General features: G+C 39.2%; 1 protein-coding gene across 2 annotated transcripts in view; it reads left to right on the forward strand.

The window, feature by feature from the left end:
* Nucleotides 1–26,597, forward strand: part of MIPEP (mitochondrial intermediate peptidase) — a 76,049-nt gene that overhangs the window by 39,596 nt on the left and 9,856 nt on the right. Inside the window, exons 15-17 of one of the 2 annotated variants that reach the window (XM_065638029.1) lie at nt 4,122–4,196; nt 10,841–10,960; nt 26,474–26,595. In XM_065638029.1, coding sequence (XP_065494101.1) covers nt 4,122–4,196; nt 10,841–10,960; nt 26,474–26,595 — 317 coding nt within the window. The remainder of the gene's footprint in view (nt 1–4,121; nt 4,197–10,840; nt 10,961–26,473; nt 26,596–26,597) is intronic. The other variant, XM_065638037.1, reaches the window with a different exon arrangement.

Below are 26,597 nucleotides of genomic sequence, written 5' to 3' on the forward strand. Positions count from 1 at the left end.
GTGCATTTTGGATGGTTCTGCTGTTGAGTACTGAGGAGTGCAAAAGCTTGCAAACTCTTCTGGCAAAAGGAGCAAGTCTTGTGAATTTAGTTCAAAAAGCTGGCCAGCTCAAAAATATTGGTTCCAAGAAAGCAGCAACCCTAGTTTTCCTTTCATCTTAAAGATAACTCAAACCAGAAAATCCTTGAGAAAAAAAGGAATAGAGAGGACTGCGTTAATTAGTTACTCAAGTTGAATTGCTCAGGTAAGCTTGTGAGTTCAAGCCATAGCAAACTGAGGTTGTAACAGTGCTTGAGCAGACAATCTTGTGCATGCGTACCATTCTTTATCACTGTGTTTATTTGTTTAATTTTGTTTGTGAAGTGCACAGATATGTGGTAGGTCTGTCGAGCTAAATAATTTTAAGCTTGTGTGTCTTTGGAGGCTCTCTTGAACAAAGGCCAGTATTTCAGCTGTTCAAATTTGAACTGACTTCATTTTTCACAGAGATGGAATTACAAAGGCAGTATTGTATTAGCATTATTACAAGAATAAGCCAATGGACAGTAAACAGTCATACTGTGTCACAGTTACTCCACAGCAGTAAGGAGTTAAGCGTGCTTTGGGACACAGGGAATTCTGTTCTTTTAGTCACTGTGGCAAACATGCTGAAAAATTCATGCCAAGTTCTTAAAGTTACTTAATATAAAAGGATGGAAAAGTGGAACCCGAAGTAAAGCATGTAGTGTTTTAAATGTAAAAAATTGAATGGTTATTCAATTAAAATAGTTTTAGCTGAAGCTCTGTGAAGTCTTTCTTTCAGAATGAAGATCACAGTTTGATTCTGGTTTTATCAGAGAGCTCATCTTTCAGGATAAGTAAAATAATCCTGCTGATGCTTTTTTTTTTTCCTTCGCTCAGCTGTTTATTAAGGGACTAGATGAGATTGTAATGGAGAAATAGTTTCTGTTGCCTGAAACAGTCCATCTTCCTCAGTACATTCAAGACCTTGGCATATCTGTATGCCTGACATCCCCCAAAAAATCTTTGGAGATGTGTGGTGATCTTTGAAAAACCTCCTGGAGTCTAATTTTAGTTCCCTGAAATCTTAAATTCTAGAATCCTAAAGGTGCTTTGGGAAAAATAAGTGATCTGGGTTTTTTATCGTTCTTTCCATTTAATCTAATTTTGGCAATGTTTTTCTGGTGCCAAATCCACTTGGCTTGTGATTTATGATCACAACACAGTCTTTGAGCCAGATCAGTAGCACTGATAAATTTAAACAAAAGAACATTTATGTTTTTCTCTTGCACAAAAGAACATTTATGTTTTTCTCTTGCGCCTTTTTGTCACTAGGTATTGTCATAAGAGTGATTTGTAATTTCCTGTTGATTTTAACCAGCTCAAACCGTAGAGCTTGATCTTCAGAGCAGAGTAGATCTACATTGTTTGATATTCATATGGCTGCAAAAAAGATAAAATATTTTCTTGGAGGTTCTTGGTATTACCTGCATTTTACTTGATCTCTAGAAGGTGATGCTAAGCCATGTCCTGTGCAAAGATATTTTAGTACTTTATTAATGATTGTTCCATGTCTCCCTTCAAGAGCTGGATTTAGAGTAGGATAGATGCTTGTAGCAGAACGTAAGGACGAAACGGGTGAATGCAGAGGCTGCCTTTTCAGCACCCTTCTCTGCCTGAGCTCAGCTATTTGCAGTCCAGTCAAAAGCAGGCAAGACTCTCTTGGGTGGAGGGTCTGTAAGAAATGTTTAATCTGAACTGAGAATTAGACCCACTTCAGTTGTTCCTTGAGCGGGGCTGGATTTGACTGGATCTCCAGGGAGTGTACAGGGTCTGTCCGCATCACCAAACCGTGCTGCTCTGTGCCCCCGTGAACTGCAGACTTGGATTTCCCAATTCAGTTGAGGATCTGTGGGACTGTGGTTTGCCAAAATGCCAATTAGAAATGTCTTAGTGCCTTTTGTTCTATTTATTTTGTGTACCAGCTGAAAGGCTGTGCACTTAACTTCTACTTACCATCATTTAGTGTAGCCAAAATATAAACTTGAAAATCCGCTATGTAGAAAGAGTTGGTTTGACCTTACTGGTAGGAGTGCTCTTGGCTTTAACACTCTTAAATTATAACTGTGTTAAATATACATATTTGCTGTTGCCAAACTTTTGGATGTTCAGCTTTTCTAACACTGACAAATTACAGTCTAAGAATTCCTATTCAGTTTTCCCATACCTTACTGTATCCAGAGTACAGGTGCCCCTAGAAGAAATCGGTTTTGTTTAATTCTCTACTGCACCACTTCAGTAGGAAGTGAAAGTCTCCAAAAAACTGCCAAAACTTGCTGATAGGTTTGGTGCTTAATAATAAAATCTTCTTACACAAGGGTTTCTTGCATGACAACTGAATCTGTGTTATTGCAAACCCACATGTGCTTTAGTTACAGGATGAAAGTCACTGAAGTGTGTGCCTTACTCTGCCTGTGTAAGAGGATGAGACAAGAGATGTTCGTAGAGCCAGGAGAAAAATTGTCTGGCCAAAATACTTTTTACCGTTTGTAATTTTTTTCTACTTTGCTTCTTGACTGAATAAGTTTTCTACTTAGTTATTAATAAGTAGTATTTTGAACAATATTAAATCCAATGTGGAACCTCAAGATAGTCAGCTACTAACATCTTTATTACTACGGATAAATGCCCATTTACTCTTACTCTAGTAGTCCAAAAATCATGATGTAATTTGAAACAGAATTTTTGTATTTGGGAAGGGTACATACTGCCCTAAGAAGGATATACTGTAAGACAGACTTCGTGTTCATTGGTTCACTTTTCTGTGTTGAAATTTAGCAGCTGTGCACATGTATGACAGGCAAAATAGTGGGTGTTGTTCTATCCCATTTTTGACCCAGATAAATTTTGATATGGAGAAGAGGTTACAAGCGTTGGCAAACTACTGCATAAAACAGCTGTGCAACTTGGGAGTTTTTCTTATCTGCTTAAACTTCCAGGTTCCACAGAGTTAATTGATAACATTTTCCTCACTTATGTGTAACTTCTGTGGAGTTGGGGTTTTATCCTGTGAACATTAACATTGTTTCTCTTGAAGTCATATAATTTGCACAGAATCTAAACATATGGCTCTAGCATCAGAGTCTGTAGACTTTCATGTGTTATTTCTTAAACACTTCAACAGACTGTAAAAGTGTAGGTATGCTTTTAGAGTTCAGTCTAATACCAAACATCTTTATTACATTTCACAAATTGTGGTAACTTTCTTAATATTTTAGCAAGACCCCAGCTATTTTAACCATTTAAAATATGTTTGGTTAATTAAACTGCCAGGAAAAAAAAAATTATGCTTACTAGGAAAAACACCTATTGAAAAGCTTAAGGAAGCAGAGGAAGAAGTGTAAGGTCAAGCATTCATTTACAGGTATTCTTAAAAATCTGATATTAAAAAGTCTTCGGATGTGCTTGTAGAAGTCTGGATGGAAAGTGCAAAAGAGGTTGCTTAATGACTTGAAAAATGTGTCTGACTTTCAGCCTGTGGTGGCATGGTTAATTTTATTGCCATAGATGTGGAATAAATTGAACTTTGTTAAAAATTTCAAAGAGTAGATATTTACTGTTCAGTATGACCAAACGTTCTTATGTGGGTTAGGGTAGAAAGCCTGATGCTGTCCCTGTTGAAGTTACGAAACCACCCCCAGCTCAATGGGAGTTACGTGGCCCTCTGCGTAAATCTAAGTGAGCTATACCAAAAGACCAACAGGAGAATCTGTTATCTGCTTTTGAAGACTTGTCAGCATGACCTGGGAGGACTTTTAACTGCCCCATCTGTTGTTTATCTCTGAAGATAGTCATAATATTTTCAACATGCATACAAGGGAGCATAGGATCAATTTATAGAAAAACAAACACTGACACACAGGTTTTTTTGGTTACTGTATACATTACTGCTGATATCTTAATTGCCCATTTAATGCTTTATTTAGCAAATGAGATCTCCTTCCTTCTTGTTAATTCCTTAATGCAAGGCACTTCAAATATGCTTTTTCTAGTATTAAGCATACTATTTACAACAATGCAAGAGTTCTAAATATATTCTGACTTTTTTTTAAAAATTCAAGCCACTGCCAAAAAACATGGTGTCAAGACTATGTGAGTCCAAGAAGGTGTGTGCTGCAGCTGACATGCAACTCCAGGTATGTTCTTTGCATACTAGTCTGTACATTATCTAACTATATGCAAGTCAGCGAAAATAAATTATTTTTTATATTAATTTTCATGTTTGTTGTTGTGAACATATTCTGTTGCTGTCTGCCTAGAGCTGAATGTATAAATCTGTAGGAAAATATCTTGAAAACCACAGGTTTTGAAAAATATTCAGATTATCAGAATTACTAAATGTAGTTTAAGATTGAGTTCTTAAACTCATAAATCTTCAAGGCGAACTTGCAGTACAGGAAGTATTGCATACCTTTGCATCATTAAATTGTAGTAGGACTGAGAGATATGGGCCACGTTAGTAAAATCAAAACAACTTGCTTATTTACTAGGATGTGATTTGAGTTCCTTAACTTCTGCATCTCCAGTATGAAAGTGGCAACTTGTTACTTGTGTCAAAATTAATGGCTGAGCTATAAGGCTGTAAGACTTCCCTCTCATAGGGTTAGGAGCAGTACTTAAATTCATAAACCTTGATTTTCTGTGGATAGATGTGATTGATTAGTCATTCCCAGAAGCAAACGATCAGTGTTGCTTTTCTTCAAAGGAAGTAAAGGAAGTTAGGGTACTATCTAAAATAGGTATTTATGATTTTTCAGTCCTGCAACAGCATTTCTCAGATGTGAACCGTAGCATTAGCAACCAGCCAAGTTTTTTCACAGCGAGAGTTTGGCTGCATTTAGTATGCTACAAGCTTCTGCTGCGTGATTTTTGTGATTTCATTTTCTTCTTTTGCCTTAAGCCAGAAGCATGTAGTTTTTCTTTTTAGAGTTGACCTAGTGTTTAGGTGAGATAAATCTGCTAGTACCTTAATAAAGAGTAGTCATTATTTTTGAGATGTGGAAGAAATTTAAAGATCAGATCTTTCTAAGTCTTTACCGTGAGAAGTGCTCAAATGATTGCAGCTCTTTCTACAAACATGAGCTGCACTGCTTAACTGAAGTTGATTTAAAAGAAAAACTTGGTTAAATATTTACAGTTTGCTCTGTGCAGTTGTTGATAATGATTTAAAACTAATTAGAATACCAGAGTGTGGGCCTGTAAATGTATACATGTCAGTTACACTAATCAAAACCAGACCTAACACTGTTTTCAGTGTATAAATATATTTGTCATTGGTTAAACTTAATGGATTTGTGAATTATGCTTTTGGTGCAGTGCTGGTTGTCAGTGGCCAGTGTTGGCTGCGCAGGAGGTGTCAACAAGGAGGGTGCTACCTGTCACTATACCTCTGTGACATGAAAAGAACTGCATCCTCTCTGCAGGTCTGTTTTTGAAGTGCATGCTCTGGCTCTGAAAGGTTCTCATATAGAGGTAGCTGAGAATCCAGAGAGAATGTGGGCAAGAATTAAGTCATATAGGATTTTTCTGCAGAAAAAAAAATCTGAATTGAAATAAAGTTTATACTGACAATGCTTAGTGGTGGACCTCTGTTCATGAAGTCCACCAACAGAATAAATTGCCAATATACAGATGAATAGCCATCAAGTGCACCCATTCTTTTCTGCTGTGTCCACACCAGCTATATATAGATCTGACAGATTTCCTTTCAGCTTTTAATATGTATCTGCTGTAATCCTGTCAAGGTTTAAGACCAAATTGGCAGTGTGGGAGCTACATGGGCTTGGATACTGAGAGCACTTTAAGTCACAGATACATCAAGAAGTGACACAGCCTCCTGGTCCTGTGCGGGGGAGATGGTATGCTTCAGGAGAGTCATTGCGTCAGGCTCCTGGGGTGGGCTGTGCAATCCCCTGTGCGGCTGCTGGTCCTCAGCTGCTCCTAGGGTCCTGTAGGGTCTGTCCCAGAGTGATTCCAGACCCCATCACTTTAGAACTGAGAACACCCACTTCTGGTAGGCTCAAATTCCTGTGGGCACCTAATGATTGACTGGTGCTGGCTGCTTGCCCTCAAATGACTCTTGTGTAACTAAAGTTCAACCAGTTTCAACTCATGCCAAATGATCACAATGCCACACTGAGTAATATTATTAATTTCCTACTTTCAGCACCCTGGTTTTGGAGATTCCGATTGTAATGCCTGCGGAAGTGTGCACTCTTTTCAAAGAGACTGGCTGGCAGAGCCACTCTGTTTATTACTTGAGAAAAAATGTCCCAGAGAAGTTGATTGCATGGCAGATATAAAGTTCACATTTCTTTGTAGGAGTGTGTATTGTTACTTATGCAGATTTAAAAGTATAATAATTAATTGAAGAAAAAACATGCATTTCAATCTGCACATGCCAAAGCATACAGGTACTACTAATGTATATACCTGAAAAAACTGTGAATGATGACTGTAATGCCTTTCCTTCAGGCTTTGCGAAGAGTATATTCTATATTGACAGCTAGATGCTATGTAAGACATATTTGACCTTTAAAAGAAAGAAAAAATTTTCCAGCAGTGGGAAAAATTCCTAAAGGTTCTTTTGTGGTCTGTTCAGAAAATAATCCTGTTGGCATGGGAAAATAAGGAATGATGCTGGTTATTCATCATAAATACAGTGCCTCTGGATTGTCTTCCAACTGATGCAATCAGTTACTCAAGATGAAAAACGACAATCCACACACCTTCTCATAAGGCTTTTGTCATGCAGATTAATCACAGAATCCTTTTGGTTGGAAGAGGCCCTCAGAATCATCAAGTCCAACCATAACCTAACTCTGGCACTAAACCGTGCCCCTAAGAGCCTCATCTACACGTCTTTTAAACACCTCCAGGGATGGTGACTCCACCACTTCCCTGGGCAGCCTGTTCCAATGCCTGACAACACTTTCCATGAAGAAATTTTTCCTAATATCCAATCTAAACCTCCCCTGGCACAACTTGAGGCCACTTCCTCTCATCCTATCACTTGCTACTTGGGAGAGAGACCAACACCCTCCATGCTACACCCTCCTTTCAGGTAGCTGTAGACAGCGATCAGGTCTCCCCTCAGCCTCCTTTTCTCCAGGCTGAACAGCCCCAGTTCCCTCAGCCGCTCCTCATCAGACTTGTGCTCCAGGCCCCTCACCAGCTTTGTTGCCCCTCTCTGAACTCTCTCTAGTACCTCAATGTCCTTCTTATGAGGAGGGGCCCAAAACTGAACACAGGATTCAAGGTGTGGCCTCACCAGTGCTGAGTACAATGGCACAATCACTTCCCTGGTCCTGCTGGCCACACTATTCCTAATAGAAGCCAGGATGCTGTTGGCCTTTTTGGCCACCTGGGCACACTGCTGGCTCACGTTCAGCTGCTGTCAATCAACACCCCCAGATCCTTTTCCACCAGGCAGCTTTCCAGCCGCTCTTCCCTGAGCCTGTAGTGCTGCCTGGGGTTGTTGTGACCCAAGTGCAGGACCCAGCTCTTGGCCTTGTTGAGACATATACAATTGGCCTCAGCCCAACAATCCAGCTGGTCCAGATCCCTCTGTATGGCCTTCCTACCCTCCAGCAGATCAACACTCCCACCAACTTGGTGTCATCTGCCAGCTTACTGAGGGTGCACCGAATCCCCTCATGCAGATCATCAATAAAGACGTTAAACAGAACTGTCCCAAATACTGAGCCCTGGGGAACACCACTTGTGACCAGCCACCAACTGGATTTGACTCCATTCACAGATTAAGTCCCAGAGTCTTTCAGTCAGTAATAGGAAAAAGCGTAACTGTTTGAATATTAATACTATTGAGCAGATAAGGAGCTGGGAAGAACGGGAATCAGTTGAAACTCATAAATACCAATGTCAGTGCGAAACAGAGAGACAGCAGTAGAAAGATAATTATTTGGTGGCCTTTTTATGTTTTTAGGTATTTTGGTAAATGTGTTTTACTGAAATTAGAAATCATCTTCTGTCTACTGCTTAATATTAAATGTTAGCATGCTCCTCAGCAGTATCACCTAAAATCCTGTGGTCCTGGGATGTGTCTCCTTTTCCCATTTCAAAGGCCTGTGTAAACACACAGAACTGTGGTTTGTAGATGAGAATGCTTATGGATATAAAGTTCATCCAAGTTTATTTTCAGGGATGGATTTTTTTTTTTTTTTTTTAAACTATGCTGTCCAGGTGGCCTGGCTCATAGCTTTCTTCCCACGCTTTACGTGTACCAGGATCAGGGGAAACCTTATAGCTGGCTTCAGTGACTCATTTCCCTATCACCGTGTTGTTCTTGAGGAAGTTCGTTCCACTGGCCTCCAGCTCCTGTTTCCTCTTTGCTTGGCTGCGAGTTGAGCTTTTGCTCCAGCTCCCTGACCACGAACTACTTGACTCCAAATTGAACTTTAGAGAAGGTCCACTGCAGAGCAGGCTGCCCCGTCTTGTGAGGAACACTGAAGAGCAACTGCAAACAGGTCCTAACAAAGCTGGGAGACAGATGAAAGAGCGTCAAGGTTGGGCTGAAAGCAGGATGCCAAAGTTTGTGATGAGATGCAGAAATTCCTGCTGTTTGGGTTGGGTTTTTAGGCAGGATATGGAAGTTGGTGTGAAATGACTCCTGCTAGAATCACAAAGGCCTAGGGTGACAGGAGAAAGTGGGTTTTCTAGGACTGTTGCTTCAGGTAATTTTCAGATCTATTCATGGTACTTAGTGTTGGTCATATTCTGAGTCACCCTTGCTACCGTAAATGCTGTAGCTTTTGTTAAATTTTGTTAAACAAGTGATCCGAGTTTCTAGAGACCAGCTCTGAGGATGAAAAGAGCAAGCAAAGGCATTGTCAAACCTCTTTCTCTTCTAAGAGAATAATAAAAAATATTGTAGTTTTTACCTTAGTTTTTTCTGTAGATTTATAGTTTTTCATGTTATCAGTATAATGATGGAAAATTTTAAACACCTCTGCAAAGTTTGTCTTTAAGAAGTAAAGTACTCATCATTGTTTGCCATTTGGTGCAGTGTCTTCATGGAGTTACCCTCTGAACAGATACTCGCTGCCTGCTCTGAGTTTGTAGATGGGCCGATGTTAAGTGCTTGTATCTCTTGCTCGTTGTCAGTATCTAGGACACAAAACTTGCAACGTCATTAATGGCTGATGCTGCAGGTCTTATTGACCTCTTTTCTCATTATCCATGTGGGAAGCAAGCAGGAGATTCAGGAGTAGCTCCTGCAAGCCATGGCTTCTTCACCCCTCTCCTTATAACCCTCGGTTTTTCTTGAAAAAAAATCAATTATCACGCTTATAATTTGAAAACAGTTTCAAAGGATTTCTCAAGATTCTGTGTTAGAAGACAGCTTATTCGAACAGAAGGAATATGGCCCTTTAGTGACAGTCACATTTTTGGTGTACGTGTTATATCCAACTCCCTCCTCCCAGTGTTGGAATTCTAATAAATAATTAAAGAGTTCAAAATGTTTCTGTACCCAATTTTCATAACAAAGAATCTTTTCAGAGGTTGGAGGGTTGTGTTTTTCAGATTGCTTAAGAAATCATCCATTCTTCATGGATGGAGAATGCCTCTGAAGAGCCTTTTCTGCTTTTCATGGTTATAACTCCTAAACCAGTGTGTTTCTATCATTTGGAATGGTATTGCAGTATCCCTGGGAGTGTGACTGGACGTGAATCTGTAGCCAAATTATTTGCTTCATCCATTGCACAAAAGTTTTTTGGGGCTCCCTACCGTTAATTTACCACCACCATAGTGTGATCTGCCCTGAACTCTTTGGGTTCAATATTTGGATGCACCAGACTTCTAAAAAATATGTTGTGTTGCACAGCAATGGATGTCCTCTTCTTCTCTCTTTCCTGCACTTCCACAGAACAGGAAATCTTTATATTACAAAAAATAAATGCTGCCATTTTTTTCAGTGGTGGCACACTTTGAGGCCTGGCACGGTCTTCTGTCCATGTTTATGTCATGTTTGCTGTTGAAGTGCCAGATACTCTGCTTTGCTATCTTTGCCTGAAAAGTCTTTCTGTTGGTGCTGCTTTCCTGTTCTCCGGACACCTCAGTGCTTTAGTCATGCATCTCTGTTCTGCCATGGTTCACATGCTTCTGCTCAAAAATTGCCTGTGAACCACCTCTTACCTCTGTGGTTAAACACCCTCCTGGTGCAGTGTGATCTCAGGCTCAGCTTACACTGCAGCAATTTATTACTCTGACTGTGAGAGCCAAAACAAAGGAAGCATCTGCCTTAGTACTGCACAGTTTGAGCGCCCTAGAAGGAACTCAGGGGCATCAGCAGCTCCGTGTCCAGCTCCTTACATTCACTGCCGGGACTGTAACTTGCCCTTGCAGGTGTGATGTGTTCTGATGGCTGCATGCACGTCTTGGAATAGCTTATTTTGCTGTGTCCACTCAAACAACTTTAAGTCTTTATTAAATCTGGTTTAAAGTATTATTTTTGAAGAGCAGAATTGAGGTTTATGGACAGGTCTTAATTTTATTTAAAAATGCAAGCGATGGAATCCTACTGGTGTTCTCAGTGACCTAAGCATGGATTTATGGTAGATCACGATGGTGGTGGTTGGTGTACTCCAAAAACCTGTTTCTCTCCTTGTATGTTATGCTAAAAATAGAAGATTTACAAAACCATTTATATTTAAACTCTTCCCTCTCCCTGTCCTCTCTCTCCCATTCTTTTCTATTTATCTCTTTTGGTTGTCAAATGCCAATGCCATGTGCCAAAGACAAACGTATTTTATCTCTTCAGGTATTTTATGCTGCCTTGGACCAAATCTACCATGGGAAACATCCTTTAAAAAAGTCAACCACAGAAATTTTGAAGGAAACACAGGAGAAAGTTTATGGACTGCCATATGTACCTAATACAGTGAGTAAAAACACACTGACTATAAAAGCTTCACCTTTTCTTTGATAGCATATTAATACCCCTACCTCTCCCTGTCACTTGCTTCCCACACTCCCACGCTTGTGTTGTTGTGTTAAAAGAGTTTTCTTTCTTTCTTTCAGCGACTTTATCCAGAGAGTAGGGTTTTGGAAATTTTCAGCTAAAAATCAAAATTTAATTAAGGTACCTGCTTTTGTACAGGTGTAGTCTTGTCATGCTGAACTTAATTACTTTTCCTTTATTTTCTTATTAAGGAAGGCATTGGAAACAATACATTGGAAAGAGGGATTATTCTAGCTTTGCAAAGGACTGTTTGTAAAAGGCAACAAAACATTGTGCTGCATGTTGGTGTTTGTGCATTGTCAGTGTCAGCACGTGAGAGCCGGTCAGTCTGAAGTAGGACATGGGAGTGAGTTTTTCTCACTGTACTGCTGTGACCTTTAGCACGTCACCTTTTTATCCTTTCATGTGGTATCTGAAAGTGTTAAATCCTTGAGTTCTACTGAGCTATGTAATTTTGATCTTCATCATGACTAATGGTGCATTTGTTCTGTACTTCTTGTGACATCCAAAGGTACAGTTTGCATAGATGATAGTCATGGGGTTTCCTGGGCTGTCTGGAGCCAAATCCCCAGCCGGAGCAGGGCCTGAATCACTGTTTGACACGTTGGTCAGAATACCTAGATACTTCCTCTACTTTTTGCTTCTCAGGAAATGCACTTTTCTCCCTAGCATAGATGTGACTTTAGTTCTCTGAGAAGAGTATTAGGATAGCCACTGGAATGTTACTGCCTCTGCTGGCCGGGCAAAGCCAGAGAAGTGGAAGGAAGGTTTCTTTGCAGTAGAATATCTGACTTAGCATTTTTATAACTGGTATTTTACACCGTTTCTATGTAGGTGTTAGTTATTCAGTGAAGAGACCAGTTCTCTGCTTTGAAAGTTAGCCTGCATGTTTTGTTCCATTTGAAATATTTTTTTATTTAGCTCCTACCTTTGGAAGAGTATAACATCTTGTAATGCGTATAGCCTCAATACAAAGAGGGACAGCAAGCTTTGGCCTGGAACTTTGTCCCAGCAAAATGTACTGTGAACTTTTGAATTGTAAGAAAGTCTATGTTCTTTACATTTATTGAATGTTGAATTAGTGTGTCTAGTCAAGAACTGTAATAGAATTTAAATTTCAGTAAAGCTTAGTGAAAAATTACATCGGAATTACATCAGAAGAATGTTGGCACTCTGTAGAGTAATTAATGTCTGTAATTTGGCTTGGTGTCCTTTGCTGCTCTTTCTTCCAAACTTAAGATATGTTTTCAGTTTAATTTGTAGTCCAGATGAAAAAAATGAATTTATTGAAAGTAAAAGTTTGGGGTTTTTAAGTGAAGAGAGTATATTCCTTCCTTTCATTTAATATCAAAACTAGACATTGAAATATAGTAAGAGATAACAGCATTTATTTTCATCTGTCATTTGGCTAGGTGCATATATGGCTGGCAGAGAAAACACAGTATTTTGATTATTTTAATTTTATCTGCTCTCTATATATTTAAATTCAATTACAAATTGCTAAGTGAGGCTTGTATATCTTAAGTTAGTGGTGTTTGGTAAGAGTAATTCCTCTTTAGTGAAGATCTTAACTGCATTAATGTGATTTTTCTGTAGTAGCATTGTCCGTCCGGGCTGCACTCAGGATCCATTATTATCTCCTCCTGATAAAGCATAATTCTCTCTTACTGCTCTTGGCATGCAAATAAACTTAGTAAATATCCTTTGAACATACTTGGGCTTCAATCTCAGCATATATCTTCAGCAGATGAATTTCTGTCTTCTGAAGTACAGCTCAGATAATAGCACAATTTGCATACCCTGTCAAAGTTTGTATTTGCCGTTCAGAAAGGTTTTACAGGCTGTGAGGCAGTTGCCACTGCACGCAGTAGTATTTACATTGGCTTTGTTGACACAGTCGCAGAAGCTCGTCCCACATGCAAGGCAGAAAGGGAGAGCAGAGCAGACTACACACAGATGGGAGCACAGAGAACAGCACTCCATGAGACCTTGTTTTCCTGAAGGATGCAAATCTCCATTTCTGGCTGGCTGTTGCTTATCTGTTCAAAAGTACATAGGGTTTGTTGCTGGCTCCTGGAGGATGAAATTCCACTGGGCTTTCTTTGTTATATTACCAAGTCCAGAAGCTAGCGGCTGCCAGGCAGGGAGCAAGTAAATGTATCTGTCTGTTTTTGTAGTGTCCAGTGGCTTTGTTGCCAGAGGAGATTTGTGTTACTGAGTTTGGAAAATGAATAGAAATTTTGTGCAGGCTGGATTCTTGTGATGCTTTTAGAAAGCAATCAGTCTTCCTTTTGACTCTTCTATGAATGCAAGATAAACCAAATAATAATGACCACACATTTTCATGCCATTTCTTCATGAATGTACTTGGCGTCAAAATCTGTGCACTGTGGGGAGTTCAGTACTCTGCTTTTGCTCAAACTTTTCTTCAACTTACTTCTCATCTCCTGTGAAGCCAGTTTCCATTTACTATGTCCTGCCTTGCAATTGATAACACTGTGTGCTTTTAGAGTATCTCCTGTCGTCTCTTCTACCTTTGTCTCCAGGATGCCCAGAGACTTTTTAAAAAGTATCAGGTGACCCTTTGATCAACCTGAGACATGATCAAAGTTTCTCCCCATGATCTGTTGCTTAGTCTCCTGCCTGTCCCCCAAGTTCAGACTTGACAACTACTTTCCTTTGAGACAGTCATCAAAACTTAATGATATGCCATTGTTAGTCCTGTGCCAAGCATAATAATTCCTATCTCCTGCTGTGGATTTTGGTTCAATATTGTAACAAAAAATGAGACACAGGCTAAACAGACTGCAGTGATAGTGGAGATTGCAGCCTCCTGCAGCTACAGGAAAGAGCTCCCAGTAATGAAGTAATTTACAGTAAAAACCAGCTGCCCAAATCAACTTACCTGAATTTTCTTCGTGAAATATTGAATTAGTTTGAAATATTGATTCTCATTTTCAAAAAATATTATGTATTTACATGTTAATTGCTGTCCATCATAGTAACGTTTCTTCATTCTAATCTGGAAGATTAGATGCAGGTTTGACTTGTGTTTTTGAAGAATGATGGCACAGTGAAACTGGGTTCTTTTTTAGGTTGCTGCCAGATACTTCCTTTTGCATTTTATAAAATTACATGGCCTGCCAGTAAGTTTTTCTTCCAGAAACAGAAGACGTTCTTGTGTGGTACTTGAATACACAGTGTAATGTTGGAATTAACCCACACACATCACTATAATTACATTTGATAGGAGGGAACATGTTGCTATGTAGGGAGCCTTTTGATATTTTTGGAACACTAAATAATTTGCTATATACCTTTTTGCTTTGGCATGGTAAGTACATATAAATTCAGAAGGATCACCTCTACCAGTGGCCTAAAATTTACATCAGGTTACAGGTTAAATTATGCTTATATACTTTTGTCCAGAGTGCAGATTTCTTTGGCAGCATTAGAACTTCTTAATGGCCTATGGTTGCTAGTGACTGGGGAGACCAAAACACCTGTGAAACCAAATACATTAGCCAGCCAAGGTTGCCAACAGAAAACAAGGCATGTATTGTTATAGATACCCTAGAGGGAAGAAGTGTATGAAAAATGGTGTATCACCAATGTGGTTATTAGTCTTTCTTCTTCCTGCAGCTGGGTGGACTCTGCCCAGACAGAGATCCTGACCTTGGAAGGCTCCACCTAAGTCCTTGTCTTAACTTGCCGGGATTGTGTCTGTTGTGTTCCTGACAAAGGAAATCAGTGGATGAGATGCACCCTAACATTTGGAGTGCTTGCTCAGGGAGGCTCTCAGGCACTACAGGAGGATGTGGCTTGCCATGGCTGCTGAGAACACAAGGATTCCATTAACAGGGCACATGTAAAGGCATCTGGGAGGCTGGTCAGCTGAAGAAGAGTTGGTGTCACTAGATGGAGAACTAGTTTCTCTGCAGAGAGAAAATAGTTTTCTGCGTCAAACATTGTCACCATGTGCCCAAGCCCCCGTTTTAGTTTGTTGAAGAACATGTGAGAGCAAAATAACACCTTTATGCTTCTTTTTCCTGCTTAAGAGCCTTTTCTTGGGAGTTTGAAGCTGTCTTGACCTCATGCGTAGTTGTGTTAGGTAAGCCAGAGGCCACAAATGGAGTCTGCGGTTCCTGAAGTTCTGTGTCGCAGTTTTGTACTGATCGCAACCCTGTCAGTGGTGCCGCAGTGAAGAGGGGAGTATCATTTTTAACAGGCCTATTCCTCAGCCCGCTGAGAGCTGGCTGGCAGTTTGAGTGAAACATCTTGTTATTGAATCTTCCATCTGTGTCATTGTGGCATCTGTTGTCTTAGGATTTCTTGTTAGGTCTATGGAGTGACTACTAATGTGTAGTTGTAATTCTGATCATGTATAACATTTCATGTGAATATCAGTAACACCATATAAAAAGAATAAATAGACTGGGCAAGTGATGAGGCAGCTGTTTTAAAATAAATAAGTGATAACCCTTAACCTCTGAAGGTAAAAGTGGTTTTGAATTCTGAAAACTTTGTTCAAGTGGTTAACATAAATCTTGAAATTATTGGTAAGGAGGACTTAAGTAGTGGCTGTGGTTCATTTGTGCAGGGAGAAGACACAAAAGGCCGAAGTTTGATTAGAGTTGAAACTGGCCAGTGTTGTTACAGATAACAAGAAGGGCTTTTTTAAGTATGTCAATAGCAAGAGGAGGTCTAAAGAAAACATTGGACCTTTAGTTGTTGAAGATGGTCATCTGACTAAGAGGGATGAAGAAAAAGCAGAGGCATTCAATGTGTTTTTTCCTTCAGTCTTTAATAATACTGACAGACCTTGGGCTGCTTGGTCCCCTGAGTCGGAGGACCACGACTGTGGGAACAATGACTTTCTGTTTGTGGACACTGAAATTGTAGGCGACCAGCTGTATCAGCTGAATGTTCACAAGTCCATGGGCCCTGATGGGATTCATCCCAAAGTTCTGAAGGACCTAGTGGATGTTATGGCGGGACCCCTCTCTACTATCTCCAGACTCCCAAGACCTTTGGTAGAGGTCCCTGCTGACTGGAAGCTGGGCAGGGTTATTCCAATCTACAAAAAGGGTGAGAGAGAAGACCCAGAGAACTAAATACCTGTTAGTCTAACCTCAATTCCTGAAAAAAAATACAGAGAAGATAATACTGGGTACTGCTGAAAGGCACTTGAAGAATAATGCAATCATCAGGCACAGTCAACATGGGTTCACAAGGGGAAAGTCCTGTTTAACTAACTTGATATCCTTCTATGATAAGGTCACCTGCCCAGTAGATGAGGGGATGATGGTAGACGTCATTTTTCTGGATTTTAGTAAAGCTTTTGGTACTATCCCTTACAGCATCCTTCTGGACAAGTTGTCCAGCTGTGTGATGAGCAGGTTCACAGTGTGCTGGGTGAAGAACTGGCTGAAGGGCACAGCTCAAAGGTGAATGTGGCTACATCTGGCTGGCGATGGGTCACCAGGGTGTTCCTCAGGGTTCGATTCTAGGGCCAGTTCTGTTCAATATATTTATCAACTATCTGGATGCACCATTACTAAGTTTGCTGATGATGCCAAACTGGAACGTGCTATTGATGCTTGTGAGGGGCAGGAGGCCTTGCAGAGGGATCTGGATAGATTGGAGCATTGGGCTGTAACTAGTGGGATGAAATTTAACTAACTGAAATGCTGGATTCTGCACTGGGGACGGAGTAATGTTGGGCACAAGTATAAACTGGGAGAGGAGTGGCTGGAGAGCAGCCCTGCAGGAAGGGACTTGGGGTGCTGGTCGACAGCAGCTCAATAGGAGTCAGCAGCGTGTGCCCTGGCAGCCAAGAGGGCAAACCCCATCCTGGGGCACATCAAACCCAGCATGAGCAGCCGTCAAAAGAGGCGATTGTCCCGCTGTGTTCAGTGTTGGTGCAGCCTCACCTTGAGCACTGGGTGCAGTTCTGAGCCCCACAATTCAAGAAGGATGTGAAGGTACTTGAATGCATCCACAGGAGAGTAACAAAGCTGGTGGAAGAGCTGGAAGGAAAGTCTCGTGGGGAGCAGCCGAGGACTTTGTGCTTGTCTAGTTTGGAGAACAGGAGGCTGAGGGGCCACCTCATTGCTCTCTGCAGTGTCCAGGGGAGGTTTAGATGGGACATTAGGAAGCATCTACTAACCAAGAGGGTGGTCAAACACTGGAACAGGCTTCCTAGAGAGTTGGTCAAAGCCCCAAGCTTGCCAGTGTTTAAGAGGCTTTTGGACAATGCCCTTAATAACATGAGTTAACTTTTGGTGAGCCCTGAATTGGATAGACAGTTGAACTAAATGATTGTTCTAGATCCCTTCCAACTTAAATCATCTGTTCTAGTTTGCATTAGGAAAGCAATTAAATACATAAGTATTTGAAGGACAATAAATGCCAAAAGAGCGTGCTTTTATTCATGGGATGCTGTTAATAAAATAATATCTGGAGGTTTTAAAATATATTTTAGTATTTGGTGTTGGGGACCTAGCAGTGGGTATCATTGTGTTCTGTAGTAGGTGTATACCTCTTAAAAAGATGTAGAAAAAAATGAAGAAATACAGAGAAGCCGTTTTGGAAAGATAATAGGTTTGGAAACATGACCTACGAGGGAAGTTGAGGAAAAGCAGTTGATTTAGCTAGCAAAGAGAAAATTATGTGGGCACATATAAGTATGTTCTGGTATTGAAAACCTTTATGAAAAAAAATAATTGGAATTGAGACTGATCATTTGTTCCTTATGAGTGAGCAGATAGTAGGAGAGATAAAATGGTTTAATTTACAGCAAATGTGATTATGGTTAGTACCTAATCTTTCAAACTCTTGTTAATCTTTTCCCTCATTTGTTGAAAAGAAAAGCAGACACCCCGTGGGTCTAGGATCTCTCTTATTGGGAGTTTGAAGAAACCACTTTTGTAAATCACAGACATAAATTTCATAGTAAAGGCAGAGAGCCTTCATAGAAGATTGCTTTTCCACTTTTTCTCTGTCTTCAGTTACTTGAAGAGGCACTGATGTTACTCATACTCTACTTTTTGGAGTGTTTTGAAGAGAGATGAAGTCATATGTCATGACTCAACCTCTTGAAGTTTGTGTAACCCCTTCAAAGTAATTTTTTACCTTGCCATGTTGGAAACCAAAGTTGTTTACACAAACGGCAAATCCCTGGATTAGTTTTCATCTGAGCCTTCTTAAAAGTATGCTATAAAATCAAGTTGAAGAGTCTGGGGCTGAGGAAAAGATTAATAAAGGAGTGCACAGTAAACTGTGGGGAAGTGATAGTTCTATAAATAATTAATAGCTAAAAGCCATTTCAAAAGGATTGGTGCCCTGCTGAGGTCAGCATTGAAGTAGATGCTGGGACTTTCAAAAGCTCTTAAAGTCACCCTTCAAGGTTTGTTTAGATTTCTGTCATTCTGGAGCGGAGTTCATTTTACGATAAAGAAAACGCTGATAGCAAATACTGTGAAGATTTGTTTTCCAGTGGTAATATGACACTATTCACTGGGCAACTATCTACAGCAGCAGAGTGTTTGCAGATATCATGAGATATGAAGCACTTTTAAGGAAATTCTTTTTGCAAGTGTTAGCCCCATGAAACTCAAACATACTTTAGCGATAGACCATTCTAAGGAACAGTGCTGGAAGTAGTTGCATACATGTCGGGGTAACATTTTGAAATTGCTATATGTGCTTTAGAGAGAGAGAGATATATAAATATTTGCTTTGATTGCTTTGTTTAGTTTTATTTAATTGTGTTCTCACAGCTCACATGTCCTTTTTTTCCCCAAGGATTGCAGTGCTGGAGCTATATTTGATAGTGATAGATATAACTGAATATATCATTGCCATCAACACAAGATAGAGGACCTGAAATGAAATGCTCTTGAAATGTAGTGGGAGATTGTCCTTTCTATGAAAAGCTTGCAGTCAAAACAGAAAAGAACAAGAGAGAGGAACTATTATCACCCTCACTTAACAGGAGGTGGCAATTAGACTGAGAGGGGAAAAAGATGTAGTTTATACAAGTTCATACTGCTGTTTGTGGCAGACTCGGGATTAGAGAAGCACCATCCCTTTAATGTATGTATACATTTGTAACTACTCCTACATTTATACAGTCCTACAATTACATTCGGCCCTTTGAAGGCAACCGCGAGGCTGATGTAGCCCCCAGTGAAAAGGAGTTTGACATCCCTGCCCTAAATCCAGGTCTCGAATGGCTCTGGCAAAATATACTAGATGAGCATTATTGTAAAAGAGTAGCTGTTTCGTCTTCTAGTATAAGTACAGATAACTTACATGATTCGATTGTATTGGCAAATATATTTTGCAGTTACAATGTTGCTTGAGATATGTATAAATTTTTGTAAGAGCTTATCTAAAGCAGCATGCATCATGTTTTAAAAGAATAGGTCAATACTTAAAATTAGGTTTAGTTGGTAGAGTAAAAATCTGTACCCAAAGGAAACCGTGATGATCTGATTCTAGTTATATTGGGCCTATGAATCTTTAAAGCTTAGGCAGTAATAGAAATAATTAATTGGTAATAGAATGATGTGTGTATGTGCTGTGTGTGTATGTATATGTGTGTAGAGTGACATGTTGCAACATGAAGGACTTGTTTGTAAATTGCATATTTTTTATGTTCTACTTTAAAGACTAGTTATAATGTTTACAAGTAACACTGTCTCTCAACTTGTCCAAATAGAGTCAGTCGAAGGACAGAATATAGAGTCAATTTTCTTATCTCTGTGCCTTTTAATCCGAGTTTTAAGGATAGTGGAGCAATGCAGATCATACATGCAGTTTTGTGATGTCAGTATTCTTTGTTACCTCCCATGTTCTTCTTGCCCCATCACTTTGTGGGGAGGAGAGAAGAGGGTGGAGAGTAAATAGTTTTAAAATATTTTGCTATAAGCAGCTGAAATGCATTAATAGTTTATAAATGAAAATGAAATATTTTTCTTTAATTTAAGTAATTCGAAGACCATATGGTACATATCTAGAATCACCTAAGTGGTTAATTGCATGTTAAATTCCTTTCCTCTTCCCTAGTGTAAACAACTGCAAAAATATTTACATTCCCTGCCTTGCTAGATTTATTTATCATTTTATAATAAAAACACAGAAGTGTTATAAATTGAAATCTTAATCTCTTGCTTGACTCACTTTCTAAAATGTCAGCGATGTCTCTGGCTTGGTTTATTTGTGCGCTTTCCCACTCCTAACAAAGAAATGCATGACACTGAAAAACTGAAGAGTATTGACATTAAGCAGGTCAGGGGCGCAGCACAAGATGTGGTTTCTCGAAATTAGCCTTCTATTATTCTAAACAAGATTAGAAACTGCAGCAAAGGAAGTGGCTTTAAAGCTCTTTATTGGATTTTTTTATTATTGTGAAACTCCAGAATGATGATGTAATTCTATAAAACTTAGAAGTGCTCAGGCAAAAAATACAGAAAGTAAGTTGACCGAGCAAGCCGCTGCACACCTATGGAGAGAGAGCTGTTTCTGCCAGGCAGCGAGTGCTCTGGCTTTTCCCCAGAGGCAGCTACCGGCACAAACAGTTTGCAAACTCTGCACTCCAAAACTCATTAAACTGTTTCTTTAAGTGAGAATGGACTGAGGACATCTTCAAAGCACACCGTAAACTGATGTAACAAGCTAATCCAATAAGGAAAAAAATTCTGTTATTTGTTTCAGAACAAAAGAGTGAATTCTTTAAGCTGCAAAGCATATGCGAGAAGCCTTTTCTCGTTTTGTAAAACAAATGAGTGGTTTAAACAGAAAAGTGGGAGAATAAATTCTGCAATGTGACAGTTTGGCCTCCACAAAATAAGTGTACTCAGCAGCAGAACTTGAGCTTTGGAGCCTGGCAGCCACACTGGCCTTCTGTTCCCTATGCTGGGCTGCTCGTCCCATCGCTCTGCAGGCCAAGAACAAAAGAGGAGCCTTCCCAGGAGGCTTCTCAGCTCATCTAACGGCAGACTCAGTTGTTCTGGGAAAGGGAACAGAGAAGAGGTTCAGAAAAGGACATTTAATTCAAGTAGATTAGTACACCAATTCTGCGAGTCACTGTAAGGAATGAAACTGAAATTTTCTGTACATGATGACTGGATGTTGTTGCAGTTCTGTGCTATGACATCTCTTGAGTATCTTCCTTGAATTTTAAGAAAAGTGATCCTGAACTTCCATCTGGGACAGAATACGGGTGTGAAGAGCATGAAAATGCAAAGTGGACTGAAAGGAAAAAAGTAAGACCAGATTTCCTGGTTGTCAGACAGAGTTTTTTCTTTTTCTGAAAGCACTTTTTCCCCCTGATATTTTATGATGCCTGTGAGTGCAGCGAGTACATCAGAATGGAAAACTTGGTAAGCTAAATGTGGAGTATCCCTCTGATCTGCACCCCACTGTAAATTTACCAGTTTCCTGTGCTGAAAAGTGACCTCATAGTTCTTGACCTGTAACCTGCAGTTCTTTACGTTCCATCTCCCGCTCCTGCTGTCTGAGTGGCTGACACAGTGCCAAGAAAACATTGCCTGTGCTAACTCACCGTGCGCTTGTTAGCCTGCCAGAGTGGTGTTGTCCTGGAGTTCCACTAGCCGTGATGAATCTTGGTCTCAGCAGAGGGAAATAGCCTGTACCAATTTCCGTGCTAATCACCCTTCTCTTTTGGCTCCCAGGTTACCTGGAGCTTCTTCATGACTCTTAGGAGTTTTCCACCTGTGCTGATAGCTAAATTCAAGGGCATTAGAAGCAATAATATTGAGTTAGTGCCAGACCCAGGGGTTCTCCACCCAGTAGCCCCTGAAGGTCATAAGTTGGCTGGTCCTCTATTGGGTTTCCTGCCAGAATAAGAATTTAATTAAGAAGGAGAAGGGCACCGAATATCATTCCATCAAATATTGTTCCTCGTGGAAACTCTTCAACAACTTGCTCATTGATGTAATTACTGTAGCACACATTTTGTAATTAGAAGACTTAAATGACGAAAACACTTTTCTTAATTTAGTGTTGTGTCTTTTCAGGTTCTCACTTGTGTTTTTTGTCTTAAGATGAAAAGCAAAATGGACTTAAATATACTTTGAAGTAGCTGAAGTCACAGCAGAAACTGTTGGAAGAGCATTTTGAGAAGTCCAAGCACTAGTCAAGAATTTCTGCAGGACTTGTTTTATTTTTGCTTTCCAAAAGGTGTAGTAGGATTTTGTAGCACTGATTCCATGTAATTAGTGGAGCTACATGGAGCAATGATTACTCACACTCAAACAATAGCTAGGTTAGTATATGTTAAGCTACTTGTAGGGTTTCTTTTGGTTTTGTCTTTTTAGAATCACACCTAAATTTTAATGTCAGATTATTTTTGTGATAATCTTAGCAGTTTTAAATTTAGAATTCAAATAATTAAATCCTAGATTATTTTATGTAGTCTTCAAAACAGTTTTGTTTAACTGATCCTACCATATTGTTAAAATGAATGGTGGCCTAACTTTTCAGTAGAAGGTAGAAGTTGCAGTAAATTATTCAAATTTCTCCAAGAGCAGTAGTCCTATCCTCTCCAAAGATAACAGGATAAATGCTTCTGTCCTCTGACTACAAAAGAAGCTTATGTGACTAGTTTGGGCAAGACACCTAGTATAAGGTAGCTAAAGTAAAACTTAATTTTACTTTAAGAATGTATCCTACAAGGACTTTTAAAAAAATTCCTGATAAGGTGTAAGAATACGAAAGTATCAGTGACGGATTTTTGTTTATTACAGGATAGAATGGAAAGCCATTGAACATGGAATTTTGGAAATATTTCAGACATGGTTATAAGAGAAGACTGACGATGTTGGTGGTAAAAAGGCCCCTTTAATAAGTGCAGTGGATCAGTTGCACACCTTTATTTCAGTCTGTTGTGTTGGGGAAAAAGCAGGCATGAACATGACCTGTGGAAGGCATATTATCATAACCCATGGGCTATGCTGCAAAATGCACTGTTTTATGAACTCCTGGAATGGGTTCATGGAACTTTTTGAAGTTGGTGATTACTCAGAGTCTTCATTAACTTTCTAGCTGCTTACCAAAAATATAACGTTTAATGAGGAGAGTGCCCCAGTTCTACATGTCTAGCCTTTTCCCTTTCCAAAAGGAAAATTGATATGTCTTGTCTTTTAAAATTTTTTTTAATATGAAGAAATCATTCCGTGTTGAAAATCAAGTCATTTTGCATCTATAGCTAATTTTATTAAAATGGAGTTTTACAGGGAAAGATAGCATGCTAGAGTTATTAATACTCTGGAGTGGGGCAAATCTGTACTGGTTAAAAAATAAAAATAAAATATAGGCTTCAAACTTCACTAGGGAATAGCAATATTCATAATCAGATTTCCTTGACTGCTGTTTGCAGCGTGAAAACAATCTTAGTTGCAGTATGCCTGTGTGGATGGTAGTCATCATAGATAACTTGAGGTGCCTGAAAGTATGTTCCTTATGTATTGCAGTGAAGGAAGAGAGAGTCATCTATACCTTATCTGTCTTAGGCATCTGTCTTAAGATTGATTGACTCATCCTCTGTTTTTGTTTCCGTTTTTGGATACTGTCCTGTTGCCAATGAATTTTTGATTTCTCAACTTCATCATATCTGAGAGCCTCCCCAAATGCAGGGAGAGAGATGAGCAGTGTCTCTCCCTGGCCTTTCTATATCCTTTCCTTTTCTCTTTTGCAACAAAGCAATGTGAAGTTTCTTACTTCGGTATATTAGCAAAGACGAGGTCAAACAAAATGTCTTATATTTAAACAGAGGGTGCTGAGGCCTGTCCTAGGTGCAAACTCTGAAACAAGCTCTTGGTCTTGGACAGCTTGCTGAGAAAATGTTCTTTTCTCCTTGCTTACTTGTCATAGCTTCAGAAACCTGATGAATGGAATGGTTGCCATCCTAGAAGTGCAGACGAGCTGTTTTAGGTGCAGACCATTAAATGCAAGAGCATTTGACATGAACAATGTAATATGAGCTGTTGAGGAAGACATACTGTCCTAGTTACAATAATTCCTTTCTGATGGGGAGGTGGAAATATTCTTCCCTATGTCAAGCTCATAGAAATTATTTTTGTTTGTAGCAGAAAAAGCAAATTGGATTTTTCACTGTAATGACCTATTTGGAAATTACTTAAATTTCTGAGTATGTGAAATCAATTCATCAGCAAAGCTTTCCACATTCCTGAGAGAGTTGTAGTTTCAAGTTGAAACCTTTAATCTTAACTTTGTAAACTTACTGTACAATAAAATAAAAACTGACATGTTCTCCTGCTCAGTCTTCTAAAAATGTAGGCTCTCTGATCTGTTTCAAAATGTGCTTTTAGTTTAGTGATTATGGTTATAATTAAGGAACAAGTTAGAAAAACTGTAGCTTTGAAGTATAAACATGGCAACCATAATACTTTTCAGAGCAAACTAGAGAATCTGTATCCAAGTTGAATGTTTTTGTGTACTTGCAGTACAATGAGATACAGTACCATTGGTATTTACTTTAAAGGAAAAAAAAGTTGATCATTCTTAAGAATTTGCATTGTGCTTCAAGACCCACAGGAAAATTGAAGACTGGTGAATTTTTCATCTCCCCTAACTTTGCTACTCCTACTTTAAACTGGTTGTGCAGGCTACCAGTAGAGGCTAAAATGGTCACCTGTGGCAAATTCAGTCTATTTTTGGACACCTGTCTTAGGGTGGAGATAACCATCTTGTTAAAAGAAGCTTTTGAATGGCTGAATTACAGCTAACTTTTGAGAACTTGATTTGTAGGTGTTGCTCAGAAAAGGGACCTAACAGCTTTGTTTCTCATCAGCTGTTATAGGTCACTGTTTGCTACCCTTTTTAAGGTGAAAAGCCAAATACTTTATTTCCGCACTCTCAGTTGGTCAATTTATTTAGCATACATATCAACTTTGACTTGAATAACAGAGAATAAGATGATGATCAGCACTTTGTCGAATAAAGAAACATAGTTTATTTCAGCTGTCAAAAATGAGAGATTGTTACTTACAGTGTCATAATGAATCGCAATCAAAGATAAATAGTTCTGAGAAATGAATTGCTAAAGCCCCTTTACTTTTCTGATTGGCTGCCTCAGAATTTCAGCCACTGCATGTAGGATAAGAATGAGCATCTGACAGCCCATGGATTTAAACTTAAAACATCTGTTAAGCCACTTTATTTATCTTCCAGTTCATCTTTAAAACTCTGTTTTCTAGAGTACCTACAAAAATCTTGGCCACAGTCACATCACAAGAATGTGAAGATCTTTGATTTTGGATAGGAGGACAAATGAGATATGGGACTTGTCTCCTCTTTGGTTTCCTCAGAGCGCCAAAAGGGCAAACTAAGTTTTTTACTCCTTCATCTATATATTCATCCATATTCAGTTCAAAAAATGTGTATAAACCCGTAGGGAAACAAAGGCTTTTCACCTTGGACCTGCTTGCCTTTCCACATTGCACCAGGGTCATGATGAAACGTTCATCCCTGGAGATACTGAGACTTCAGACAGAGCCCTGAGAAACCTCATCAAGGTTGGCCCTGCTTTGAGCAAGGGTTGGACCAGATGACCTTCAGAGGTCTCTTTCAGTCTAAATTACTCTGGTACTGTCAGGGAAAGAAAAAAAAAAAGAGAAAAAAGTACTAATACTTGTGATTTTTCTCTGCTAAGAAAACATAAGTAAACAGTCAACACGAAACAGCATTAAAAAAGGAGTCCATCGTCACAGGAATGAGTCATAAAGACAAGTAACAATACATAAATGAATAATAATATAATTATGGATGATCTGCTATGTATATACATTCAGTAATGTACAAACAAATCTGTGAACAATGGCATTGCATGTGGATGTAGTTTATCTGCCTCTTGAGTTTTTTGGCATATGGGAAGCTGTATTTTATATAGTAATAAATGCAAGTACCTATTATATTTTTTTTGTGTCGAAAGTTTATGGATTGAACTTTTCCAAGTGTGACATTGCAGTTATCCACGTGGAAAATGATAAAATATGGTGTTACTTGTCATAAGGTAATAGTGGTTTTCTTTCAAGACCAATAGAACAGCATAGCTATTGTCGAATATGAATACATTTTTTACTGCTTGGTTTTCTCTAATTCTATTCTTATTTATGTATAATTTTAATTGTGATGATCAGTATATTGGTCATACAGTATTTAGGTTGAAAAATGCTTCTTATAATAAAGGATGTGTTCGTTCTGGGATTTCTGGTGGCGGGGTGGGGGGGTTTCTTTTTTCCTTTTGTGCTTTTTGTTTTTTTGGGGGATTTTTTTAACTGTTTGTCATTAATACTATAATAATTCTTCCATTGTATTTTAGAAAATGGTGAACAATTTAAAGGATGACTCCTGTTCTGGTTTTTGTTTGTTTTCTCCTTACAGGCCTGGCAGCTGCGATTCAGTCATCTTGTGGGCTACGGTGCCAAATATTACTCCTACCTCATGTCTAGGGCTGTTGCATCCATGGTGTGGAAACAGTGTTTTGCTCAGGACCCGTTTGATAGGT

This window comes from Caloenas nicobarica, chromosome 1, assembly GCF_036013445.1.
Source record: "Caloenas nicobarica isolate bCalNic1 chromosome 1, bCalNic1.hap1, whole genome shotgun sequence".
NCBI classification, from domain to species: domain Eukaryota; kingdom Metazoa; phylum Chordata; class Aves; order Columbiformes; family Columbidae; genus Caloenas; species Caloenas nicobarica.